The sequence below is a fragment of the Cydia splendana genome, chromosome 11 (assembly GCF_910591565.1).
Source record: "Cydia splendana chromosome 11, ilCydSple1.2, whole genome shotgun sequence".
In the NCBI taxonomy this organism is placed as follows: domain Eukaryota; kingdom Metazoa; phylum Arthropoda; class Insecta; order Lepidoptera; family Tortricidae; genus Cydia; species Cydia splendana.
In genome coordinates this window covers 12,808,803-12,836,552 of record NC_085970.1, presented here as the reverse complement: position 1 = coordinate 12,836,552, position 27,750 = coordinate 12,808,803, and the positions used below count along the sequence as shown (strand labels likewise).

At 41.5% G+C, this 27,750-nt stretch overlaps 2 protein-coding genes across 2 annotated transcripts; both read right to left on the bottom strand.

The window, feature by feature from the left end:
• Positions 1 to 472: 472 nt before the first annotated feature.
• LOC134795138 (uncharacterized protein K02A2.6-like) lies at positions 473 to 5,482 on the bottom strand. The gene is made up of 2 exons (XM_063766969.1): positions 1,399 to 5,482; positions 473 to 506 (listed from the first exon to the last, which is right to left on the bottom strand). Exons 1-2 carry the CDS (start codon positions 5,328 to 5,330, stop codon positions 473 to 475), a joined length of 3,966 nt encoding a protein of 1,321 aa, XP_063623039.1. The 5' UTR covers positions 5,331 to 5,482.
• Positions 5,483 to 19,439: 13,957 nt separating this feature from the next.
• On the bottom strand, positions 19,440 to 25,183 carry LOC134795136 (acidic mammalian chitinase-like). The gene is made up of 9 exons (XM_063766968.1): positions 25,129 to 25,183; positions 24,632 to 24,814; positions 23,984 to 24,084; positions 23,581 to 23,712; positions 23,175 to 23,302; positions 22,455 to 22,575; positions 21,667 to 21,852; positions 21,394 to 21,519; positions 19,440 to 19,568 (listed from the first exon to the last, which is right to left on the bottom strand). Exons 1-9 carry the CDS (start codon positions 25,181 to 25,183, stop codon positions 19,440 to 19,442), a joined length of 1,161 nt encoding a protein of 386 aa, XP_063623038.1.
• Between the last annotated feature and the right edge of the window lie 2,567 nt (positions 25,184 to 27,750).

The window sequence follows — 27,750 nt, the reverse complement described above, 5'->3', positions numbered from 1 at the left end:
CAATTATAGTCCATAGACAAAGCTAACTCAGCACATCTAAATTTAAATTTTCGCCATAGACACGGAAAGTGCTTATTCCCGCACTAGTGAGGGAAAGTAGCACCATAATATGTACTGTTAAGAGTATTGTAAACTGCGTGAGTTGTACGATAAAGAGTATTGTATTTATTGTATTGTATTTTATGGTATTGTATTGTACCTACTGTACTCATCCAGCAGTATATTCATATCTATAATACCTACAGAACCACTCTGTCCACGTCTGGATCAATAACGGCGCGACCCCATCCAAGCTGGTCCTAGGTCTGGGAGCATACGGAAGATCCTACACCCTGACGAGTTTGGACAACACCGGGATTGGGGTGCCTTTCGACGGGCCGGGAGCAACCGGCCCTTATACTGAGAAGCCCGGGTATTTTGGTTACAATGAGGTACGGTTCTTTTTTAGCCCTGTAGGTAGCTTTGACACCAACTACATTGGTGTAACATTAAAGGTAACTTTTAATCTGAAGAATAGCATAGGTGAAGCTTGACACCGGCCGTGATATGACGACCACGACCACTCTGACAAGAGTGTGACGACAAAGAAGAAGAAGAAGATAACATTAGTTAATATTTTACGCCAATAGAAATGAGGAATTACAACCACGACACTATAAATTGTTAGTCCAATACATTTTTTAAAATTTCTTTAGGCGCAAACAATTGACGAATTCCTTGAGCAATCGTAGCCATGATGACAAGCGTTTAACGTCAATAGAAAATTAAAAATATACCGTGAGGGCAGATACAGTCACGCTTCGTAATTGAAGAGCCACTTAGGGTCCTAGCTGAATTGGTTGTTCAATACTGATAAATATAGGGCCGAGGAGACGAGTGATACAAGCGTTGGTTAATAGCACACTGCTTTATTCACGTAAGTAAGATGGGTGGTGGGCGCAGCCACACACACATGCATAGGTAGTTGCATACATATACAACACCCCTCCCTCTATATTACTAATATCCTAAAAATATTTCTTAAAATCTACATTTAATTTTGAACGGCGTCGTAATCTGTTTCGCGCATCTGAGCGCACCGATTGGGCACTTTGTTGCTCAGCCTCAGTGGGGACCATCTCTGTGTCTGTGTCTTCAGAACTGTCCGTAAAAGATTCCGCTTCTTGGAACTCGGCGTCACTTGGCACTGACCCTTTCCCCTCCCGCGAGAGCTCTGGAGTGTCAGCAGACGGAGACGACGGATCTGGAGGGGGAACACTGCCCCCATCGATCGTTGGCGGAGACGGAGTCGGCGAGGCCGGCGACGGCGGCGGCGGCGGCGGCGGCGGAGGCGGCGGCGGCGGCGGCGGAGGCGGCGGCGGCGGCGGCGGCGGCGGCGGCGGCGGCGGCGGAGGCGACGGCGGCGGCGGAGGCGACGGCGGCGGCGGCGGCGGAAGCGACGGCGGCGGCGGCGGAGGAGGGTCTACAGATGGTAAGTACTCATCCACATCTGTTAAACTTAGGTCCCCTGGGCTGTCATTCGTTATGGTACCATTGTATCTGACTATTTGATTTTTATGTTTTTTCACAATACTATCTGTATAATAGTCTTTGATTAAATATAAAACTTTACCAATTCTTTTATCTATTGTCCCTTTGCACCAGTTAAATTGAGATTTGTTTACATACTTTTTGTAAAGTATTAACTCGCCTTTTTTAAAATTACGTGACTCGTATTCTTTACATGGTGAACACTGTTGAGTTTTTACAGGTTTATTAATCGCGGACTCGGCAGATAGTAAGGGCGATAACTCCGAGGATGGATTCGACACATCAAGCCTACATCTTATTTTATGACCGAATACTAATTGTGACGGAGCGCAGCCTGTGGTTGAATGTATTGAATTGCGATAATCCATTAAATATCTTAATAAGAGTAACCGCCTCTGTCTATCATTTTTACCCGTTAACATACTCGACTTAATACCCTTTTTTGTGATCTTAACAAAACTCTCGGCCTGGCCGTTACTGGCGGGGTGGTAGGCCGGTGACGTAACATGTTTTATGTCGTTAAGGTCACAAAATCTAATAAATTCTTGTGAGCAAAAAGCAGTACCATTGTCACTCACTATTGTTTTTGGTAACCCGAATCTGGAAATAAAATCGCATAACTTGTCTACTACGGCCGTGGATGTCGTACTAACCATGGGGTATACCTCGAGCCATTTACTATAAGTATCCACGATTACTAAATACGTATGGCCATATAGCGGTCCGAGGAAATCAATGTGTAACCTTTCAAAACAGCGCGCAGTCTGGGGCCACGGCGCAGGCGGCGCGCGGGGCGGGGACGGCCGCAACTGCTGGCATACCTCACACGAACCCAAAAACATCTCCAAAGCCCTGTCGATACCTGGAAACCAGAATCGAGCCCGAGCCTCAGCTTTGGTTTTAACTATTCCCAGGTGTGACGTATGTAGTTCTGCCAGAACTTTATCGCGTAGCGACTGTGGAACTACCGCTTTGTGACCTCGCATAATAATACCATTTTCTACAGCTAACTGTGTTCTACATAAATGGTAAGGCTTCAGACGCACATCGGTAATTTTATTCGGCCAACCATTGAGGATATACCCAATTACGATATTTAATATTGCATCTGTCTTGGTACCTACTTGTAATTCATTTAGAGTTAATGGTTTAGCCCCGTCTGTAACAAAACAAACATATGCGGCCTTATCACTATCGGCGAGTGCCGGCTCCGCGCCCCGCCCGCGCTCCCCCGGCAGGCTTGCCCGAGACAGAAAGTCTGCACTATTGTCTGCACTACGCACATATTCTATTGTATAATTATAACCGCTGAGAAATAGTGCATACCTTTGTAAACGATTAGCTGAGACCTCGGGGATACCTTTGTAGGGCCCAAATATTGAAGTTAAAGGCTTGTGGTCCGTTCGTAACACAAACGGCTCTGCCCTGCCGTACAGATACTGATGGAAGCGTCGCACTGCATAGATTATTGCGGTTGCTTCCCGCTGTATTTGCGCGTACCTTTTCTCAGCGGGGTTTAGAGTGCGCGAGGCAAATGCGACCGGCCGCTCGACTCCGTCCGAATCCATCTGTGACAAAATAGCCCCAAGGCCACTAGGTGATGCATCACAGGTCAGAAAAAGTTTTGCTTTGGGATTAAAGTGTGTAAGAACCTGATCAGACACCAGATGACTTTTAATTTTGTTAAAAGCGTCGTTATGCAACTCTGACCACTCCCACTTTGTATTTTTTTTAAGTAGGTCATATAGTGGACTGAGTATGGTGGAGGCGCCCGGAACAAAATTTCGGTAGTAGTTACTTAGCCCTAAAAATGATTGTAACTGATTAATGTTTGTTGGCACCGGGGCTTCGACTATAGCTTTAATTTTGTCTGGTGATTTTTTTAAGCCTTCTTTATTTATTATATAGCCTAAATAGCTAATCTCGTCCTTAAAAAACTCACACTTTTCGCGCTGCAATACCAGTCCCGCATCCTGTAGTCTTTGCAACACTACCTTTAACCTGGCCTGGTGTTGGGCGGCGTCGGCGCCCGTGATGAGCACGTCGTCGAGCAGACACAGCACGCCGTCGAGGCCTGCGAGCACACATTCCATGGCTCGCTGAAATATTGCTGGCGCAGAAGCCAGCCCAAAAACGAGACGTGTAAAGCGAAATAATCCACGGTGCGTGTTTATGCAAGTCAACTTTTGTGAATCTTCGTCTAGCTCGAACTGGTTGTATGCCATGGACAGATCTAACTTTGTGAATGTTTTCCCCCCGTGTAACTTTGAAAACAATTCGTTTATCGTTGGCAAGGGATATTGATCGATAAGCAACTGTTTATTTATGCTGACGGAATAATCTGCGCATAAACGCACTGACCCATTTTTCTTTAAAACTGGCACTACAGGTGAGGCATACTCGGAATGATCAATTGGCTTCAGAACCCCTAAATTGACAAGCCTATCAATTTCTTTGCTAACGGTATCACGTAATGCGAACGCTACAGGCCGCGCTCTAAAAAAAACAGGTTTTGCGTCCTCTTTAAGCCTTAAGTTGACTTTATACTTATTGAATAACCCTAATTTACCTGAAAATAGTTTGGGATACTGTTTTTCCAAGTCAGTGCTACCTACAGGTAATTTATCATTACAATAATGCACAGATTGCACAGGTGCAAGTTGCAATTGAAACAAAGCAATAAAATCTCTGCCTAGCAACGGTGGGCCGTCGTCGTTAACAACATACACGTTTAATGCGTGAGTGCTACCCGCGTATTCTACCCTCGACCGTGCATTACCCTTACATTGTAGATGTTGGCCTGAATAAGTGACTAATCTTTTTTTTGTAGGTAACAATGGTACGTCTTTAAAATGCATTTTGTACGTAATGTAAGAAACAACGGTCACCGCGGAACCAGTGTCGATTTCAAATTTCAACTTTCGACCATTGATTTTTACCGTTTCAACCATAGGCTCGCCCCTAAAAGATCGAATGTAATATAACTTACCGTCGTCGTCGTTATCGCCCTGACAATCTGCCGCTACATTAACGTAATTTACGCTAGTGCACATCTTACGGAGATGCCCTTTTTTATTACACTTTTTACATGTAAACTTAGCGAAACGACACTGTGACGCACTATGGTTGGTGTAGCCGCACACCGAACACTTCACCTTTGCACTTCCCTCGTTTTTACCACCACGCGCGATCTTAAATAACTCGGAGGCTGATGATTCCGACGATCCCGGAGTTGCGGCAGCGGCGCCGGCGCCGGCGCCGGCCACGGCCGCGCCTGCCCGCGCGCGACGAATGTTTTCAGCAAGTTCTACCGCCTTCGCTAATGTTAACGCGGATAAATCTTGAGCGTACAATTTTTCTTTTTCCCTGCCCGGCAGCATCCCCATAACGAAACGGTCACGCAATGCTTCTTCTACGTTATTAAACGCACAATGCACTGACAGTCCTCGCAGTCTAGCGGCCCACTGCGGGTATGACTCCTCTCGTTGCTGCGTTGCCGAGTAAAAGTTGTGCCGCTCGCCGAACCCGGTTAACTTGGGAGTGAAGTGGTCGTCCAGTAATTTTAAGATGTCCTCGTACGGCACTTCTTGGACGTCTTTGGGCAGCGCCAAATGCGCTGCGAGCTCGTATGAGCTGTCATTGAGTGCGCTTAACAAAATCGCTCGTCGTTTCTGTCCCTGTGCATCTGTAGCCGCTGTAATATTATTAGCGATGAACCACTGACACACGCGACTTTTATAATTTTTCCAAACTTGCACGTTATGGTCAAAAGTCGGAAGGACACCGAAAACAGCACTCATCTTTTTAAAATGTGGGTAAACGTCGCCACTGATAAATATAGGGCCGAGGAGACGAGTGATACAAGCGTTGGTTAATAGCACACTGCTTTATTCACGTAAGTAAGATGGGTGGTGGGCGCAGCCACACACACATGCATAGGTAGTTGCATACATATACAACAAATACTTACGCTATGGAATGACCAATTCAGCTAGAACCCTAAATCCCTCACCACTATCTGTGATATCGACCACGAATCTGAACCTGAACTTATCAGGTCCAAATACTGCCGAGAGAATGCATTCTAAGTTATAAGAAGATAATATTGAAGTTTTTATGTATTCAAATGTAGTTTTTATATACCTTTTGCATTTTAGCTCTGCGAAGACCAGCAGAACAATCCTTCTGCATGGAACATCACCGAGGTAGAGGGAAACTACGTGTATGCCAACAAGGACCTCTTCTGGGTCGGCTACGACAACCCCAACACTATCTATGCTAAGGTAAGATCTATAGGTACTTATGTCACTAATCTATTCTAGGGCCCCAATGATTGCTATACAGAGATATCAAACTGCATTAATGGGCAACAGTATCAATATCATGGCCCATGGCCCCTAAACTGTACAACAAGCTTCCCATAGAAATAAAAAATGCAAATATGAATAGGTTCAAGGTCATGTTAACAAAACTGCTACAAAATAAATGCTATTATAGTACTAAGGACTATCTCAGTGATACTATTGAAAGTCTACGGGACTATTAATTAATTGATAATTATATGAATGGTTTTTGACATTGGAAATGTCTTTTCGTTCGCTCCAGTATACGGTCCGATTTCACGAAAAAGTGCGATCCCCTTATATCTCGGAAAGTTGTGAAGATATGATATTAAAAAATAGGCTCAAAAGACGCATAATCACGAGAGCTGTAAGGTGCAAACATAATTATTCGAAAAAGTCAAAAACAAAAAAGTTATGGTCGAAATAGTGAAAATAAAATTCAATTTTTTCCGAATTTTTGAATTTGGTGCTCGATAATTTGGAAACGAAGAATGATATCAAAAATTTGAGAAAAACGGCTCTGGACAATTTAGTCAGCTACAATTTGAGCCTAAAACAAAGACGATCGGGTTAAGGGTTTGCCCTGTAGCCTAACCTTAAAATAGTCAAAAAGTCAGAACGACATTTTTCACAGGACATTTATGACTTCATGTTTCGCAGAGTTCGTTATCGGTGTTTGTTGTGAATTATCGGGATTATGACGGCAGAATAACACTTGCACTGCGTGGGCTTTCAAAATCGCTGCAGATTTTTCTTGGTCTAACTCTATCTATCCTGTTTGAGACGGGCGTAGATAACGCACTATTCGACAATCTATGCATTCTTGTGGTGATGGAAATAGAAATAGAAATAGAGATAGAGGTAGAGGTAGAGGTAGAGGTAGAGGGAGAGGGAGAGGGAGAGGGAGAGGGAGAGGGAGAGGGAGAGGTAGAGGGAGAGGGAGAGGGAGAGGGAGAGGGAGAGGGAGAGGGAGAGGGAGAGGGAGAGGGAGAGGGAGAGGGAGAGGGAGAGGGAGAGGGAGAGGGAGAGGGAGAGGGAGAGGGAGAGGGAGAGGGAGAGGGAGAGGGAGAGGGAGAGGGAGAGGGAGAGGGAGAGGGAGAGGGAGAGGGAGAGGGAGAGGGAGAGGGAGAGGGAGAGGGAGAGGGAGAGGGAGAGGGAGAGGGAGAGGGAGAGGGAGAGGGAGAGGGAGAGGGAGAGGGAGAGGGAGAGGGAGAGGGAGAGGGAGAGGGAGAGGGAGAGGGAGAGGGAGAGGGAGAGGGAGAGGGAGAGGGAGAGGGAGAGGGAGAGGGAGAGGGAGAGGGAGAGGGAGAGGGAGAGGGAGAGGGAGAGGGAGAGGGAGAGGGAGAGGGAGAGGGAGAGGGAGAGGGAGAGGGAGAGGGAGAGGGAGAGGGAGAGGGAGAGGGAGAGGGAGAGGGAGAGGGAGAGGGAGAGGGAGAGGGAGAGGGAGAGGGAGAGGGAGAGGGAGAGGGAGAGGGAGAGGGAGAGGGAGAGGGAGAGGGAGAGGGAGAGGGAGAGGGAGAGGGAGAGGGAGAGGGAGAGGGAGAGGGAGAGGGAGAGGGAGAGGGAGAGGGAGAGGGAGAGGGAGAGGGAGAGGGAGAGGGAGAGGGAGAGGGAGAGGGAGAGGGAGAGGGAGAGGGAGAGGGAGAGGGAGAGGGAGAGGGAGAGGGAGAGGGAGAGGGAGAGGGAGAGGGACAAAATAAAAACTTATACAGAGAAACATAAAAAAGAAAAAGTGCCACGAAATGGTCTCACCTCAGCATGTTGCTCGCGGCTGCTAGCAGATAGCTGATGCTGAACCCTGGCAGTACCTAGTGGAGCTCGGGTTTAATACAACATAAACACACGCTGTTTTGGTCATGATGAGCACTTAGGAGAGTAGTACCTACCCAAGATAGAGCTGATGCTGAACCCTGGCTGTACCTAAAGGAACTCAGGTTTGTTGCAACATAGGCACACGCTGTTTTGGTCATCCGACTCGTCTTGATGAGCACTTAGGAGAGTAGTACCCAAGATAGAGCTGATGCTGAACCCTGGTTGTACCTAGCGGAACTCAGGTTTGGTGCAACATAGGCACACGCTGTTTTGGTCATCCGACTCGTCTTGATGAGCACTTAGGAGAGTAGTACCCAAGATAGAGCTGATGCTGAACCCTGGTTGTACCTAGCGGAACTCAGGTTTGGTGCAACATAGGCACACGCTGTTTTGGACACCCGATTCGTCATGATGAGCACATGGTAGAGCATTACCCAAGATAGCTGATGCTGAACCCTGGTAGTACCTATTGGAACTCAGGTTTGGTGCAACATAGACAAACGCTGTTATAGTCATCTCTCGTCGCGTCAAACTGCTGTCAAGAAAATTTCATATCTTGCAGCAAATGGGCCGCTGCCGATCACCACTTCTCGAGTTGACTACGGATTTGCCGTGTAATAATTTTCTTGTACTTTGAACATTAATATATCCTGCTTATTAATCGAAAAATGAAATATGTACCTATACTTATGCGCCACGGCGACAATTATTCAAACTTGGATACGCGTGTGGAAATTTTGCAATTTGTTTGTTCACATGCATTATGTCCAGGATACTTGTGTTAGTCTAAGAATAAAATAATTATCATTCAACGTTGTAGTTTTATTTTGTAACTTTTTCCTTATCCAGACTTTCTCGTCGCTCAGCGACAATATTTTTTCGAATTCCGTAGATTCATTTCCAATGTGCTCGATAGTCGTGTGAGGCACGAAATCTGTGAATTTTTTTATATATTTCTGACATAGTACCTATTCCAATAAATGATTGTTATTATTAACTTTAAACTGAATTGTACATGTTATTTTATAATTTTATTGCATGATTGTAAATATTAGTTAAGGATATTTTTAAGACTTATTTTGTAAGCAATAATTGTACATGCCATTTATGGTGGATTTCAGCGGACACTTTATTTTTTGTGTTACATCCAATTGTTTCTTACCTGAAATCGTGCAAAATAAATATCATTTCATATCATTTCAGCGAAAGCGAAATTTCAGCGAAGCAAAGTTTTTAGATTTAACATAGAATGGTTAATAGATAGGGGTATGTTCCGGCATTTCGAAGTTTTTCGATTTTGATTGTTTGTTCTACGATAACTTCAGTACATTTGTTCTGATTAAAATGAAAATATCACTGCCACTGTTGTACATGCACCTGTAATGGATCTTTTGTTAGACCAAGACAAGACGGCAACGATTTCGATAACACACGCAGGGCAAGCGTTATTTTAAACGTCAAACTTCTATGAAATTATCACGTATATATAACACTTGCAGTGCGTATGCTATCAAAATCGGTGCAGACTTCTTGGTCTAACTCTAGCTAGTTTCTACTCGAGTATTTATTCTTACCAAGTGCTTAAAGTACTGCTGCTGCATTTTCTAAAATGTACTCCTGTCCCAACCGAAATAAAATTCCTATGTAGCAGCAACAAAATAAAACGGTACCGCGACACACTTTCAATTTGCATCTCCAATTGCGGGATACGTCGCGTTAAACGGGTTTACATATTAAAATAAAAGGGGAAACCTCGTGAATGTCTAGCTTCTCTCAATTTAATTTACATATACGCAGTCGCGCGCGTGGAAAACGCTACATTCGTCAAAATTAAAGTGGTTTTAATTTTTCTTGGATTGACTGATATTCTTATTTACAATAGGTACATTAATACAGTAATTTTATACATTTTGCGTTTGCGTCAAATCCGGTAGTTCAGATTTTTTGCTGACTTGTTTATGATGTTGGAATGAATAATCCAAGTTTGAGACCTCGAGCGCCGAACGCAACTGAACCGAACCGTCATGAACCGTGATAGCTACCTATAATAGACAGTTGAAATTTTCACAGATTATGTATTTCTGTTGGCGCTATAACAACAAATACTAATAAAATAAATAAATTAAAAATGAAAAAACACGACTGCGAAAAAGCGAACTGAAAAGACAAAAATAATTTATAGTTGTGTTAGTTAGGGGCTATTCATAAATTACGTCATTTCAAATTAGGGGGGGGGGGGGTCTGGACATCGGATGACGGTAGCATGAAGTAGGAGGAAATGGGGTCATTTGAAGCATGATTTTTGGATGATTATAGGGGGGGGGGGGGGGGGGGTCCAAAATCGTCAAAAATCGATGACGTAATTTATGGACAGCCCCTTACCCAGTCACATGATTGATATTTTTCATTGACTGTACCTGTGTACAGTCAATGAAAAATATCAATCATGTGACTGGGTAACTAACACAACTATAAATTATTTTTGTCTTTTCAGTTCGCTTTTTCGCAGTCGTGTTTTTTAATTTTTAATTAATTTATTTTATTTTATACTTTTTAGATTTTTTAAACCAACCATATGTTTTATGATTTGCACCTGGCTTTGGACCGCGTGCAGCGCGTCACATACGTCGGGCTACGCCCGACTCCTTTAGTATGAGGGCGCCTCCAGCGCCTAGATTTGGTAAGCGTACAACCACGTACGTCGACTCTTTTAGTATGAGGGCGCCGAAGGCGCCTGGCTTTGGAACGCGTGCAGCGCGCCACGTACGTCGGGGTACACCCAACGCTTTAAGTATGAGGGCTCCGAAGGCACCCGGGTTTGGTAAGCGTTCAGCGCGCCACGTGCGTCGCGCTACGCCCGACGCTTTAGTATGAGGGCGCCAAAGGCGCCCAGCTTTGGTAAGCGTACAACGTGTCACGTATGTAGGGCTACGCCCGACACTTTTAGTATGAGAAGGTCGAAGGCGCCTGGCTTTGGACCGCGCGCAGCGCGCCACGTACGTCGGGCTATGCCCGACGCTTTGAGTATGAGGACGCCGAAGGCGCTTGGTTTTGGTAAGCGTGCAGCGTGTCTTGTACGTCGGGCTGCGCCCGACTCTTTTAGTATGAGAAGGTCGAAGGCGCCTGGCTTTGGACCGCGGGCAGCGCGCCACGTACGTCTGGCTACCTACGCCCGACTCTTTTAGTATGCGGGCGCCGAAGGCGCCTGACTTTGGAATGCGTACAGCGCGCCACGTACGTCGCTTTAAGTGTGAAGGCGCCGAAGGCGCCCGGGTTCGGTAAGCGTACAACGCGCCACGGACGTCGGGCTACGCCCGACGCTTTGAGTATGAGAACGCTGAAGGCGCCCGGCTTTGGCAAGCGTACAGCGTGTCACGTACGTCGGGCTACGCCCGACACTTTTAGTATGAGAAGGTCGAAGGCGCCTGGCTTTGGACCGCGCGCAGCGCGCCACGTACGTCTGGCTACCTACGCCCGACTCTTTTAGTATGCGGGCGCCGAAGGCGCCTGACTTTGGAATGCGTACAGCGCGCCACGTACGTCGCTTTAAGTGTGAAGGCGCCGAAGGCGCCCGGGTTCGGTAAGCGTACAACGCGCCACGGACGTCGGGCTACGCCCGACGCTTTGAGTATGAGAACGCTGAAGGCGCCCGGCTTTGGCAAGCGTACAGCGTGTCACGTACGTCGGGCTACGCCCGACACTTTTAGTATGAGAAGGTCGAAGGCGCCTGGCTTTGGACCGCGCGCAGCGCGCCACGTACGTCGGGCTACCTACTACCGACTCTATTAGTATGCGGGCGCCCGGTTTTGGAACGCGTACAGCGCGCCACGTACGTCGCTTTAAGTGTGAGGGCGCCGAAGGCGCCCGGGTTCGGTAAGCGTACAACGCGCCACGTACGTAGCGCTACGCCCGACGCTTTGAGTATGAGGACGCCGAAGGCGCCTGGTTTTGGTAAGCGTGCAGCGTGTCTCGTACGTCGGGCTACGCCCGACACTTTTAGTATGAGAAGGTCGAAGGCGCCTGGCTTTGGACCGCGCGCAGCGCGCCACGTACGTCGGGCTACCTACTACCGACTCTATTAGTATGCGGGCGCCCGGTTTTGGAACGCGTACAGCGCGCCACGTACGTCGCTTTAAGTGTGAGGGCGCCGAAGGCGCCCGGGTTCGGTAAGCGTACAACGCGCCACGTACGTCGCGCTACGCCCGACGCTTTGAGTATGAGGACGCCGAAGGCGCCTGGTTTTGGTAAGCGTGCAGCGTGTCTCGTACGTCGGGCTACGCCCGACACTTTTAGTATGAGAAGGTCGAAGGCGCCTGGCTTTGGACCGCGCGCAGCGCGCCACGTACGTCGGGCTACCTACGCCCGACTCTATTAGTATGCGGGCGCCCGGTTTTGGAACGCGTACAGCGCGCCACGTACGTCGGGCTACGCCCGATGCTTTTAGTATGAGGACACCGAAGGCGCCCGGTTTTGGAACGCGTACAGCGCGCCACGTACGTCGGGCGTCCTAGGAAAGAATCTACAATTTTTTTTAGAAGAAATCATTTATCCAGAAAATACCAAGCTGACTTTGCATAGCATTCGCTAAGACAAAGTGTGAAAATATCATCATCATAAATGTTAAAATTAAATAAAAACATACGGTTATTATGATACTTTCACAATTTGTTCTACCAAAGTTGGTGCAGAGTTAGCTTAGAGAGACTGCATCATATCGATTAATAAATAGAAGCTATATTTTAAACTTTTCGATTCCATTAGCGCAATTTAGAAGGTGTATTAAAATCTATGAGTATACTGTACCTAATATAATAAAATTATATTTTTTTACTAGCTGTGCCCGCGGCTCCGCCCGCGTGTAATTCGGTCTGTGTCAGTAAGCGGCTAATTTCTAATCCTAATTTCTCTCCCCCTCCCCTGGAGGCGGAACTTGAAGTAAAGTTGACATATATGGATATGCTAGAGGACTAAAGTCCAGATTAAATATTTTACAATTAGGTACCACTAAATAAAACTACACACCAAAATCAATAGTTTTATTCGCCCTTATTCAAATTTTACACGTGATTTAAACTTAGAGAATATAACCAAACGGAGTGGTCATTAACAGGCGTTCCCCTCTGTCGAAAATAGGCGGCCAATGGTCAACCGACGTTTATCTGACATGGCTATGTTTACGTTACGTAGGTACACATTTGATGTTGATGACGAAAATTATAGACATGGTGTCTCCGTTGGTTATAATCTCTAAGGATTTAAACGACAGAGTATTAGGTGTATATCGGACGATACAGTAAGGTATACGCGCGCGAGCGTAACCGAAGCGGCCTGCCTGGCTAGAGCGCCACTTACCGTGGTCTTTTTCAGAGTCCTGAGGAAGACCGCGTGCCCCTTGTAATTGTAACCTCAATGCGTTGCGAAACTTTCGCGAATGATTCGATTTTTTTCGGGAAGGCATGGTAATGCATATAAAATGCGAGTCCCAAATCGTTTGAGTCCGCAAACGACCAGTGCCGGATTAAGATATTTTGATGCCCTAAGTATTTCTAGACCATGGTGCCCCCTCTCCCTAGGGTCATCAAGCATTACATTGAATTTTTTTGGTAAATTGAGTGACGTCCATTGCTGCATTTCAGCTGAGAATGAAAAATTTTTCGATATAAAAACGCAATTTGATAGACAGTTGTACATTTTTACTTTTAGTATGGAAATCAGTCACATCATTTTATCACGAAAATTGACAGTGCTGCAGCAGTAACGTTGCAACAGAGTAATGCTGCTGCAGTCCCCACCCGAATGTCACCTTTATCATATCTTAGAAAGTTATTGAAAACGCGAGCGAAGCGAGCGCGAAAATTTTTCGATATAAAAAAAACGCAATTTGATAGACAGTTGTACAATTTTACTTTTAGTACGGAAATCAGTCACATCATTTTATCACGAAAATTGACAGTGCCGCAGCAGTAACGTTGCAACAGAGTATCTAATGCTGCTGCAGTCGCCACCCGAATGACACCTTTATCATATCTCAGAAAGTTATTGAAAACGCGAGCGAAGCGAGCGCGACAATTTTTCGATATAGAAAAACGCAATTCGATAGACAGTTGTACATTTTTACTTTTAGTATGGAAATCAGTCACATCATTATATCACGAAAGTTGAATGTCACCTTTATTAGTTAGAAAGTTATTGAAAACGCGAGCAAAGCGAGCGCGAAAATTTTTCGATATAAAAACGCATTTTGATAGACAGTTGTACATTTTTACTTTTAGTATGGAAATCAGTCACATCATTTTATCACGAAAATTGACAGTGCCGCAGCAGTAACGTTGCAACAGAGTACCTAATGCTGCTGCAGTCGCCACCCGAATGACACCTTTATCATATCTCAGAATGTTATTGAAAACGCGAGCGAAGCGAGCGCGAAAATTTTTGATGTAAAAAACGCATTTTGATAGACAGTTGTACATTTTTACTTTTAGTATGGAAATCAGTCACATCATTTTATCACGAAAATTGACAGTGCCGCAGCAGTAACGTTGCAACAGAGTACCTAATGCTGCTGCAGTCGCCACCCGAATGACACCTTTATCATATCTCAGAATGTTATTGAAAACGCGAGCGAAGCGAGCGCGAAAATTTTTCGATGTAAAAAACGCATTTTGATAGACAGTTGTACATTTTTACTTTTAGTATGGAAATCAGTCACATCATTTTATCACGAAAATTGACAGTGCCGCAGCAGTAACGTTGCAACAGAGTACCTAATGCTGCTGCAGTCGCCACCCATATGTCACCTTTATCATAAACATCCTAGAATGTTTTTGAAAACGCGAGCGAAGCGAGCGCGAAAATTTTTCGATATAAAAACGCAATTTGATAGACAGTTGTACATTTTTACTTTTAGTATGGAAATCAGTCACATCATTTTATCACGAAAATTTACAGTGCTGCAGCAGTAACGTTGTAACAGAGTAATGTTGCTACAGTTCCCACCCGAATATCACCTTTATCATATCGCAGAAAGTTATTGAAAACGCGAGCGAAGCGAGCGCGAAAAGTTTTCGATATAAAAAAAACGCAATTTGATAGACAGTTGTACATTTTTACTTTTAGTACGGAAATCAGTCACATCATTTTATCACGAAAATTGACAGTGCCGCAGCAGCAGTAACGTTGCAACGGAGTACCTAATGCTGCTGCAGTCGCCACCCGAATGACACCTTTATCATATCTCAGAATGTTATTGAAAACGCGAGCGAAGCGAGCGCGAAAATTTTTGATGTAAAAAACGCATTTTGATAGACAGTTGTACATTTTTACTTTTAGTATGGAAATCAGTCACATCATTTTATCACGAAAATTGACAGTGCCGCAGCAGTAACGTTGCAACAGAGTACCTAATGCTGCTGCAGTCGCCACCCGAATGACACCTTTATCATATCTCAGAATGTTATTGAAAACGCGAGCGAAGCGAGCGCGAAAATTTTTCGATGTAAAAAACGCATTTTGATAGACAGTTGTACATTTTTACTTTTAGTATGGAAATCAGTCACATCATTTTATCACGAAAATTGACAGTGCCGCAGCAGTAACGTTGCAACAGAGTACCTAATGCTGCTGCAGTCGCCACCCATATGTCACCTTTATCATAAACATCCTAGAATGTTATTGAAAACGCGAGCGAAGCGAGCGCGAAAATTTTTCGATATAAAAACGCAATTTGATAGACAGTTGTACATTTTTACTTTTAGTATGGAAATCAGTCACATCATTTTATCACGAAAATTTACAGTGCTGCAGCAGTAACGTTGTAACAGAGTAATGTTGCTACAGTTCCCACCCGAATATCACCTTTATCATATCGCAGAAAGTTATTGAAAACGCGAGCGAAGCGAGCGCGAAAATTTTTCGATATAAAAAAACGCAATTTGATAGACAGTTGTACATTTTTACTTTTAGTACGGAAATCAGTCACATCATTTTATCACGAAAATTGACAGTGCCGCAGCAGCAGTAACGTTGCAACGGAGTACCTAATGCTGCTGCAGTCGCCACCCGAATGACACCTTTATCATATCTCAGAATGTTATTGAAAACGCGAGCGAAGCGAGCGCGAAAATTTTTCGATGTAAAAAACGCGTTTTGATAGACAGTTGTACATTTTTACTTTTAGTATGGAAATCAGTCACATCATTTTATCACGAAAATTGACAGTGCCGCAGCAGTAACGTTGCAACAGAGTACCTAATGCTGCTGCAGTCGCCACTCGAATGACACCTTTATCATATCTCAGAATGTTATTGAAAACGCGAGCGAAGCGAGCGCGAAAATTTTTCGATGTAAAAAACGCATTTTGATAGACAGTTGTACATTTTTACTTTTAGTATGGAAATCAGTCACATCATTTTATCACGAAAATTTACAGTGCCGCAGCAGTAACGTTGCAACAGAGTACCTAATGCTGCTGCAGTCGCCACCCGAATGTAACCTTTATCATATCTCAGAAAGTTATTGAAAACGCGAGCGAAGCGAACGCGTAAATTTTTCGATAATTTTTGGTGCCCCCTAGACATGGTGCCCTAAGCAAGTGCTTATTTTGCTTAAAAGGGTTAATCCGGCACTGCAAATGACAGAGGTCAATGTTTTTTTTTTCAAAGTACCCACCTTCGTGGCCATTATTAAGTGCTTAAGGAGGTGATACGTATGAATATTGATTTGATATGGATGCGATATAATTACGATTAGGTATAATTCATGACGGAGAAAATAAATAATTTTATGCAATTATAAGCGTGTTGATGTGTGTTTATTTTACCACTACGTAACTATGTAAACTCATTTTTAGTTTTCTTGGTTACTTAATGTTTACTCAGCTCCCCAAAAGATGGCACTGTGTAATGAGGGGCAATTAATTTACTGTCGTTTAATTTTGTTGTATTATTAAATCAACACAATTATTCAATTAAATTTGTTGATATCCGTACGATTGATTGAAATTTTAGAAGAGGGGTCTTCTAAACTTAGAGTTAATTTGGCAAAATCCTTCCTCGGTGGCTTATTTATGTCACATCGTATTAAATTCAGCGCCATCTGTTAGTTTACCAGGGCACTTTATAGTGTTAGCACATATTTGAAAAAAGTTTGCCCCTCCTTCCTAAGTAGCGCCATACGATTCAGGGGCAAACTTAAGTCAATCGAGTGTTGTGGCTACCCCCCCCTTTTAGGGGTTGAATTTTTATAGCTTATAACCTGGCCGGGGATTTTCTCGACAGATTAGTAAAGTTTTCATCAAAATCCGTTCAGCCGTTTTCACGTGATGCGCGTTCAAATAAACAGACAAACAGATAAACAGATAAACAGACAAACAGACAAAAATTCTAAAAACTGTTGGAACGTGTTCTGTTATCAATTCTAAGTATCCCCAGCCAACTTTTTTTAAAATATCTTCCATGTACAGACTTTCGACCCTCTTCAGCTTTATTATATGTATAGATGATCAGCGGTCAAACCCCTTCTTTTTAATGTCCCATTCAATAATAATATTTGGTTTTATGAGATAAGCTTTTCTTAACATATTTTGTCAATTCTTACTTTCTCAAACTTAAACTTAAACCCACATGTTGCGTATATATTATTAATCGGCTTTCACAGGCCTTCATTTTGATACCCTACTCGATAGGTTTGCACGATATTTTTTTCTAAAGGTTGCGTAATATGGCGTATTAAGTCCGCCATATTGTTTTTATAATGACGTCACATAGCCTATGTCACCCGGGATGACGTAAGGATTCTAATGATGTACTATACGTCTAAATCGGTTAAGGCTATCAGAAGTTAAGGTGGAATAAAGAAACTCACATACATACAAACACTCTTTTTTTTGGGCAGTCGTGTAAAAAGTACGGAACCCTCGGTGGGCGATTCCGACTCGCACTTATCCGGTTTTTACAATTTACTATACTTTATTGCGATTTATGCACATAAGTCGATAAAATCACATTTTCTTACAAATCTCCGGTCGATACGGAGTGTTAATTTAAATTACAATTATTCAATTAGCTGTCGAGTTAAATATAAAATGATATTTCGTAGGTCCCTAAAACAAACTTATGTTTAGGTACATGTCGGGGTTCAAGCCCAAGACGTCCTTATATCTACTGCTTGAGAAGGTACAGTCATCATCAGATATAAAAATATATGAACACGCACTCTTACGCCTTGAAAATAGAGGCGTGTTAAAATAATTGTGAGCACTTTGGCCGCTCCAATATATCTAATATCGCCTGTAAGTACTAGTTTTAACGCATTCACAGAAATACAACTTAAATTATTGTTGTACTTTTTATACATTGTAGGAATCTAAATTTTATTTAGATAGGTACAATAGCCTGTCAAAATTCTTCATAGCTTTAGAATCGTATACAACTAAGATCGAAGGAAATTCCTGTAAATGAAAATATTCTCGCGAATCCGATTTTTAAAATATCAGGAGGCGCTCTAATGGATGTTGGTTGCAATCTTCTATTGAAATCTGGGGGCACGGCCGTGCCCCCGCCAAGACGAGACAAAGGGCAAAAGGCAGTGCATATCTTTTCTCGGCACGTTTCGTCGTATTTTCCAACCCTCATAGTTTCGGCTTGGATAATGCTAGAGAGCTGAATTTTTTTGTATACTATGTAGTTAGTTAGTGGACTTATCAAAAACACCAAGTTTTATTAGGCTACCTATTAAAATTTTAAAGATACTTTAATTTTCACTGTCCGAACCATATGAAATTCGTGTCATAGAAAATACAGACTATACTTCCTGAAGACCTAGAAGGCTGTAATTTGGCATGAAAAGATAGGTCTGTATGCTAACACATATATGGTGATGAGAAATCTGTAACTTTCGCCCTGCAACCCCTTGAAATAGGTGTACCTCAAAATTGCTGTAAACTTGAAACCATTGGTTCCTGAAGTCCTAGAATCGTGAAATTTTGTGTGGTAGCAGTGATTGGAGTGCTAATAAAGAAACAACAATAAAAAAACCAAAAAGTTTTCGAAGTGCAGATTTGAACCAGCTTCACGTAAACCAGTCAAGTAGCGCCCTCTATATTGGCACTGTTCTTGTCGTAATCTTTTCGAAACCTTACTACGGTCACAGACCACATAGTAACATAGACCTATGTGCATATGCATAAAGTTCAATTTCAGTTTTGACACTTCGGTGACGTGGCGTCTGAGTGACAGCTTTTTTGTTTGACACGGCGTCGAAAAGGTTAATGTAATTATGTACCATCATAGGTATTTGTTGGTATAGTCAAACATGATAGTGATTACATGAAATTAAAAGGCTCGTTTATTTTATAAATATTTATTGAATTACAATTCATAATGAACATTGTTGATACGGCGTAGCGAAAGTTCATTGCATAGGTATGTTTTTGTTAATTTACTTAATGTTGTAGTGAAGTGTAGGTCACTACTTTAGTTTTGTGTTTGTGTATCGAAACAAGATTGCTTTGGTTTAAGGGCCAGTGTTGGAAAGTGTCTTCGTAAACTGAAAGAATCTTGTTTTATAGGTAACTGCATAAACGCACGTGGAACAAGTTTAAATGTTTGAATACTATACAGCTTTTGTTCGCGTGCGTGATGCCGTCACATTCTGTCGACCTTACTGCTGAACAGACTAAATTTTGTATCAGTGCTTATTCTCTAGACAATACATATCTTCACATGAACTTCTCATAGTTTACTTTTACGCCCTGGTTTAACTGTTATACCCAGCAATGCCCGCTGAGATGAGAGGGTACTTGTCTCCGCAGATGCCACCGAAGTCATCCAAGTCTACGGCCCAGTACATGATGCCTCCCAGGCCCATGGTTTTGGCGTATTGTGCCTGAAAATACAAAATACCTTAATTTTTTGAAATAAATAGATGTAAAGGAATCTAAAACGAAGCAAAGTACGCTTTTCCAGTCAGCTTGATGAGAAAATTAAAGTAAAAGTTGCAATTAGATTGCGACATTTACGACTGCAGCTGCGGTATCGGGCAATTAACTGTCAATTTCGTTGATAAATTGAGTTACTGTTGCCGGATTGCTGTCGTGATCAAAACTTAAATACGCAATTCATTTTAACAAGGAGATTGACAGTGACATTGTCTGTTTCCTGCAAGAAATAAATAATTCATCCTTTATGAATCCAGTGCGGTACTATAGGTAATATAAGCTTTGAGAATAAGGCTTAGAGGATATAACCAACGGAGACGCCATGTCTAAAATTTTCGGTACACAATAGTCTGCCGTTTTTTGCGGGGGAGGGGCACATCAAATGTATAGGTACGTCATGTCAGATAAACGTCAGTCCATACATATGGTTGACATGTGGTTGACCATTGGCCGCCTATTTTCGACAGAGGGGAACGCCTGTTAATGGCGGCTCCAAGGAATAAGGTATTTGACTACCTACTAGTCAAATCAGTTTCTTTTTTCGAACTGGTATAACGATTTTCCTACTATATGGAATTTATATGAAACACTAGCATGTGACGTCACGATCAAATTACCTACTCTTTTGTAAGTAAGTAAATAATCTTTTCTCAAAAATGGACGGCAAAGTCGACTTTGCCGTTTAAAAAACAGGTTGCGAAGCGCCTAGTTTATGGTCAGTCAAAAATTAAAAAGTTAAAAACATTGCAGTCTCGATTTTGGGACTGCAATGTTGCATACAAATTCCATTTTTTGTCGAGTTCCAAACTTTTTAAAAGTTGAAATGGCCATATCAAATGAAGGCACAGGCCCATTAAACAGCCAAACAGATGATTAGTACCGCGACTATTTAGCTGTCTCAAATAGGTTAGCGTATTTTCGGCAGAAAAATACACTTCTATTTTTTTTATTAAAAAAATAAAAAGGCGGCAAAGCTAATTTTTTCAATTGTTTCTACTTTTTTCTGTGAAAATATATACGTAAGAAAGTTGCTTTTGTAAAATATTTCTATGATATTTATATTTCTTGCACCATTTTTGAGAAAAGCACTATATATGACTCGGCTGGAAGGCTACTTGCTGGCTTCGGATTCAATTAAACGGACTCCCAAGGTCGTCCGTTTAAAACGAATCCTCAGCCTGCAAGTAGCTACTTCCGAGCCTCGACAATAATGTACTATTATTGCACCAATAATTATACATACATTTAACATACATGTAAAACTACGAAGAAATTTTAATAGGGTTTATAGTTTTATTAGGGTTTTAGAAAAGAAATTGTGTCTAAAAATAACTGCTGTCTACGTTTCTCTATTAATATTCTGGTGCTTTATTTCATGCATGGTGTAAAATAATTTATTTTAAATACAGTCAAATAGCCTATACTATATAGACTGTATCTCTAGGTATTTAAAAAAGAGTAAACAAAATCTACCCTCAAATGGCTTCTTAACCCAGTAGAGGGTAGGTGAAAACATTACATGATAAAATAATGTAGGTTAAAGTCAGGTCGATCAGTGACAGATCCAGGTGGTTTTATATTTGGTTGTTTAATCAATAAATGTTGTAACTACCAGAATGTATAAACTATTTGTTTACTTTTATTTAAGTACCTAAAGATACAGAGTATAGACTAATCATATCCCTCAGTGATATGTTAGGTTATTAACAGATTAGGGCCCGAGCCCGAAAAAACCACCTGAGATAATTCATCCTATAGCCGCTTTGTACTCACCTTCGCCTTAATAGTGTTGGGGTTGTCGTAGCCGACCCAGAATAGATCCTTATTAGCATACACGTAGTTGCCCTCAACCTCGGTAATGTTCCATTCTGCGGCGTTGTTCACTTGGTCTTCGCAAATCTGAAATGATTGCAAAACTTTTTAATTCAGTATCGCCAACTCGTCAGCCAAGAAACTCTCAAATTTGGGGGCATAGTCAAGATGTCAATCGTACATTATTATTATTACATCGACATACGCCAAACGTAAATCCCTGTATGTAAATACCTCATAGTAACTGTAAGTTCCAGCTTCTGCAACATAAGGCCCGGCTGCTCCGGCTCCGGTGACTGGCGCTCCGGTTGAAGTGTTGTTCAGACTGGTCAGGGTAAAGGTCTTGCCATACGCTCCCAGACCCAACACCAGCTTGGAGGGAGTCGCGCCGTTGCTGATCCAGACGTTGACAGAGTTGTTCTATAATAAACAATTTATGTACCTACCATCACGCTCCGCGATTGTTGCGCCATTTAGGGTCCTAGCTAAATTGGTTGTTCAATACTTACGCTATAGAATTTCCAAGCAAGATCCCTAAATGGCATAACAATCCCGTGTGGTGACTGTACACACACCTTAACCTGAAACGCTTGCTAGGTTTCGTGGAGGAGCTGGGGTGGTTAGAGTAGCACTACCTCGTTTTCACGCAAAATTGTCACAATTTTTGTCATTTTACGGAAAATACCTAGTAAAACGATGTAGTTATAATAAAGAGAGAACATTTATATTTATGGTTATAAGGAGTTACTAAGAACTTAAAATCCTAACAAATAAACATTGAAGAATTTCACGGAAGGAATTGAATAATTATGGAGACATAGGCGCCTACAATGTTTGCGAAAATACTCCGACTTTTTGTTTAAAGATCAAAGAAACGCTAAGCTACTTTAAAGAGCAGTTACATTTTGAGACAAGAAAATTAAAAAGTTAAGTCAACATGTATCCATAATTTACCTTTGACTAACGTGTTATTAGATATGTTAGAAGAAGAAATGTTAACGTTAAAGTGATTAATTACTTACAACATTAAAATTTAAGTCGGCGTCGTCAGTTAACTGAGCGTAGAGAGGCGCGTTTACTCCAGTCTCAGTATTCCAAGAGCCGTAGAAATCGTACAGCATCAGGTGGAAGTAGTCCAGGTATCTAGAAATAGGTATTAAGGAAGTAGAAAACAGGACCAGTGCGAGTCGAACTCGGCTACCGAGGGTTCCGTACTTTTACAGAAACACGTAATCTGTGAAAATTTCAACTGTCTAGCTATCACGGTTCATGAGATACAGCTTGGTGACAGATAGACAGACAGTGGAGTCTCAGTAATAGGGTCCCGTTTTATGGTACGGAACCCTAAAAAAACCGGCCAAGTGCGAGTTGGACTCGCGCACGAAGGGTTCCGACCATTACGCAAAAAACGGCAAAAAATCACGTTTGTTATTGTATGGGAGCCCCAAGTTATAGCGGCAACAGATATACATCATCTGTGAAAATTTCAACTGTCTAGCTATCACGGTTTATGAGATACAGCCTGGTGACAGACAGACAGACGGACAGACGAGTCTTAGTAATAGGATCCCGTTTTCCGTCGGGTACGAAACCCTAAAAAGGTAATAAGTAAGTATAAGTGCAGATTTGCAAGTTGCCGAAGGTTTCTAAAAAGTTGGAATAGTTCTAAGGAGGAAAAATTCACAGGAAACGTAATGGAAATACAAGTTTTAAAAGTAAGTAGATTTTCTTTCAACACTTACTCGTTAAGTCCGGTAACGTCGTAGGACAAATCGATGTTTGACTGGGTAACGGCGACGGCGGCGGTCAGCAGATAAGATTTCGCTGCGAATGCTTCCTTCAACTCCTTGACTAAAGTCACGAATTGTTCCTGAAAAATGGTCATATTAAACAACTCCTTAATGTATAGCACATTCACTCAGGTCATTCCTGGTACCCAGATGACGAGCAAATTGTTAAGACTAGTCAAAAAGCCGATTACTTAAAAGGAAGAAAGGCTAAAAAAAAGAACGTTAAATTAGTGAAAAAGTATCGACTATAATATACTAACAGAAATGGCGGAAGCAGAACCGACTTGCCATTGTTTCATCAGTAAAAACTGCTATCTCATAACGGAAAAAAGAAGAGAATTATGAGTACGTTAGGTACCTTGTCAGTGTCTGCTCCACCTCTTTGTGCAGGGTACTCCCAGTCCAGGTCCAAACCATCGAAGCCGTTGGAATCAATATAGTTGTACAAGTTACTGACTAGGGTTGCCCTCAAAGTATCGTCGTTGACAAGCTGCAATACAAAAAGATACATAATTTTACTCAACCGTCTTATAGTATAAAACTTCAACCTACACACATACAATCATTTGGATATCTCAAACTTGGAATCTTTTATATAGGATTAACATTTATGAGATAAGCTATGACCTAAATAAAAGAATAAATGAAAAGACTAAAAAGCGACAGAACCAGATAAAGAAGTCTTTGTACTTCAGCAGCTAACTGATGGCAAAAATGTTTTGATTATACTTATAGGATTTTTCAAATACAAGTTTGCTTACCGCTGTGAAGTTAGTTGAGCCTTCATTCCAACCACCAATAGCAGCCATGATTTTCAAATCGGCATTCTTCTCTTTTAACGCAATGAGGTCAGCAACAGAATCTAATCAACACGTAAAATTAATCATTGTGTGTGCGCTTACAAAGCTCAACTTTGCTATCGAGAAATTCACATAAATTGATTTACTTACCTTTAACTACATTAATAAATTGGAGTTACATATTTTCAATCAATCCTAGATAGAGTCTGTGCGGAAAGAGAAATGGAGAAGAGTCGTGGAATGTATGGGGTTCCACGACTCTTCTCTTTCCGAACAGACTATATTCAAATTCAAATGTCTATAAAGTTCTTTCTTATTCGTCGATGTGACGTTTGTGTTTGTGAAACCAGTGAATTAATTAATCCTAGTTTGTGATTGATCGTTCGTCGGTTTTCGACAAAGAATAACCAAATGTTAATAAGGACTAGACACCAATATTTGTGATCAAACAGGTGCCCATTTCTCGAACGGTATTAGACTAATATTATTTATTATTCTACGTACTGTCAAATCGTATAGGTTGCCATAACAACACACTAATAATATTAGACTAATGTCGTTCGAGAAGTAGGCCCCAGAGAAATAATTATGATAGAACACTTCACTTACTGCCCTTTCCCTCGTAAGTAGTTTCTTCAGGAGCAATAATGCCTCCCGTGGTTCCGTTAGGCAAGAGGAATGAATAGACAATATGCGTGCATAGATCAGTAGGCAGGTCACTCACGCCGAAGCGGCCGACCCCGGGTCTCTCGTTGGCCCATTCTCCGTAGTAACACACCACTACGCCGCTCGCTGCAAATATTTACTTAATTTAGAAAATTCGATTTATTTCTTCATTCGGATTGCCAAACCCCAGGATCCCCTATTGAGCCGACGGACTACGCAGTTTATAAGGAGGAGGTTCTCAATTCGATCGTATGCTTTTAATTTATAACTTTTATTACATTTACACATGTCATTAGATGTTGCAATTACCAAATGAAATAAACCTATCACAAAATATACACAAAACAAACAATATACCATGCGAATAAAAAAAATTGAGATTATTCATACAAAGTGAATTGAAGATGATGTACCTATTTAGAATCTACTCCTACACTTACCAGCAGCCAGGCTACCGCCGAGGCACAACAACGCGCAAACTACTAAAACCTTCATTGCCAAAGGTTAATAGAGCAAAGGCTACCAATACGGATATTCAAATGCCTTTTATTAATACCTCTATCTTATCTATACAAAATTTGGGATAGCACTTGGGGTTCTGTGGAAAAACTACGCCTTTATATACTCTTGTAATCTATTATATTTCGTGTTTACGCAACTGCTATCTTGATTGATAATTAAGCATATAAAACGCAAATAGTTAAAAACGAGCCAGTCTATATAAATGTAAATGTATATTTATTCTACTCTTAATTTTAAATTTTGGTAATTTATTTACCGTTCGCGTTTCATTGTATTGCCATTGTCATAATTGTATAGTGGTGGAATCTGTTCAAATTTCAACAATTAGCGACGGTAGGTACCTAGTGTGGGCACAGGCACAGGTGCCAAGGAACATGGGAAAAACATATTTATTTACACAATCGGGTCTACCGCGATTTACCTTAAATTCTAACTTAATTCTATTTAATTTTGTTATTTATTAATTAAATATGTGTACAAAACGCGAGAGTTTAAAGTTATATGGGAAAAAACATCTTAATCTCGCCTTCTCTGCTCTCTCTTTAGTCTTTGATTTCAAAAGAATTGTAAAAACATTCAGGGCCCCTTTTTTTAAGACACCAAACCCCAAAACCGTACGTAAACTAATAGTCTAACCAAGCTGTAATCAAGCTTAGGCTTTTTTCAGTTTCAGTTTCAGAAACGCAAAAATTGTAACGTGCGGCATGCTTTATAATTATAAGCGCACGCACTTGCTTGAAACAGCAAGAAATTGGACTGGAAACCCTAGAAATTAATCTCAGTGCGTTCTATGCCTTAGTCTGGTTATATCTAGAAACTAGAGAAACATACGGCAAAATAAAAATTCACGCTTAACCGTTTGGTCCAAAGAAAATTAGAAAAACGTTGTAAACAGTGGTAGGGTACGATGCCCGCGCAACGGGAGTCCGTTTCCCACTTAGCTTAAGCTACCTTTTTCATTCATCTTCGATATTTCACGGAATACCTTAAATTTATTTTTCTCAAAAATGGACGGCAAAGTCGACTTTGCCGTTTAAAAAATAGGTTGCGAAGCGCGTAGTTTATGGTCAGTCAAAAATTAAAAAGTTAAAAACATTGCAGTCTCGATTTTGGGACTGCAATGTTGCATACAAATTCCATTATTTTTCGAGTTCCAAACTTTTTAAAAGTTGAAATGGCCATATCAAATGAAGGCACAGGCCCATTAAACAGCCAAACAGATGATTAGTACCGCGACTATTTAGCTGTCTCAAATAGGTTGGCGTATTTTCGGCAGAAAAATACACTTCTATTTTTTTATTAAAAAAATAAAAAGGCGGCAAAGCTAATTTTTTCAATTGTTTCTACTTTTTTCTGTGAAAATATATACGTAAGAAAGTTGCTTTTGTAAAATATTTCTATGATATTTATATTTCTTGCACCATTTTTGAGAAAAGCACTATATATGACTCGGCTGGAAGGCTACTTGCTGGCTTCGGATTCAATTAAACGGACTCCCAAGGTCGTCCGTTTAAAACGAATCCTCAGCCTGCAAGTAGCTACTTCCGAGCCTCGACAATAATGTACTATTACTTACATCCTGTTAGTCATACAATTCTACAACGGGACTTAATCACATATTTAAGTTTTAAGATTTACCTCCGACGATTCGAGGACGGCGTACAATTTAATAATGTGTAAAAATCGGTAAAGTTTCAATCAGTATCCTGTTAGTTGTTTTATGTACAATTTTAACTTGGTCTTAGAAATATATTATTGGTCAACTCAACTCATTTCACCCTGAAACTATTAGCGCTCTCATTTTGTTCGAGCAACAAAATGGTGGAGTGGGTCGCTTTACTACTTACTTGGATTCGTCTAGGAATCAAATGTGACTATGTAAATATTCTTGTGCACAATACAGTTAAAAATACACAGAAAATGAAATACAGTTAAAAGCTAGGTAACAAAAACATCTTATCGCTATGAAGCGATGTCTTCCAAACAATCTTTGGGTAGCAAGTAACTAAGAATTTAAAACATTGAACGGGTACCTAGTGCCGATATACATTTAATTCAACAAACTGAAGACGTAAACAATTATATACCTACTTTAATATTATACATACAGACCTACCTAATATGTATAATAAATATGTATATACATACATACATAATATATTATACTACCATAATAAAGGCAAGTTAAGGCAGCGAAAGGTAATGAGTTTTCAAAAGATTTATGGACTACAAGTAGGTACCTACTTGTTTATAATTATCAAGCTAGTAAGTATGTACATAAGTACTTGTATCCGGTTCTACGTGTTGCCTAGGTGTCTAATCGATATATGTACCAATTTTAGTTGATTATTATCGGTGGATATAAGCCGGCTGGATCTATTTATGGGTTTTTACCTAATGCTCTATTATCGAATAAGTATTTATCATAATAACTGTTGTTCATTCACGGGATCACGGGACAGGCATTGCCTAGTGTGGAGTTCTGTAAAAACTGTATCCAAGTGAATATCTTTCGGAAATAAACGATTTTCATTATCATT

What these genes read in the sequence shown, in the direction of transcription:
- LOC134795138 (XM_063766969.1), bottom strand. Translation starts at nt 5,330, where the DNA reads ATGAGTGCTGTTTTCGGTGTCCTTCCGACTTTTGACCATAACGTGCAA. An exon ending in CCGTCGCCTCCGCCGCCGCC is followed by an intron (nt 507 to 1,398) that starts GTCGCCTCCGCC and finishes GCTATTCTTCAG; the next exon opens with ATTAAAAGTTACCTTTAATG.
- LOC134795136 (XM_063766968.1), bottom strand. Translation starts at nt 25,183, where the DNA reads ATGAAGGTTTTAGTAGTTTGCGCGTTGTTGTGCCTCGGCGGTAGCCTG. An exon ending in GTGGAGCAGACACTGACAAG is followed by an intron (nt 23,303 to 23,580) that starts GTACCTAACGTA and finishes ACCATTTTTCAG; the next exon opens with GAACAATTCGTGACTTTAGT. An exon ending in CCGACTTAAATTTTAATGTT is followed by an intron (nt 21,853 to 22,454) that starts GTAAGTAATTAA and finishes TGTTTATTATAG; the next exon opens with AACAACTCTGTCAACGTCTG.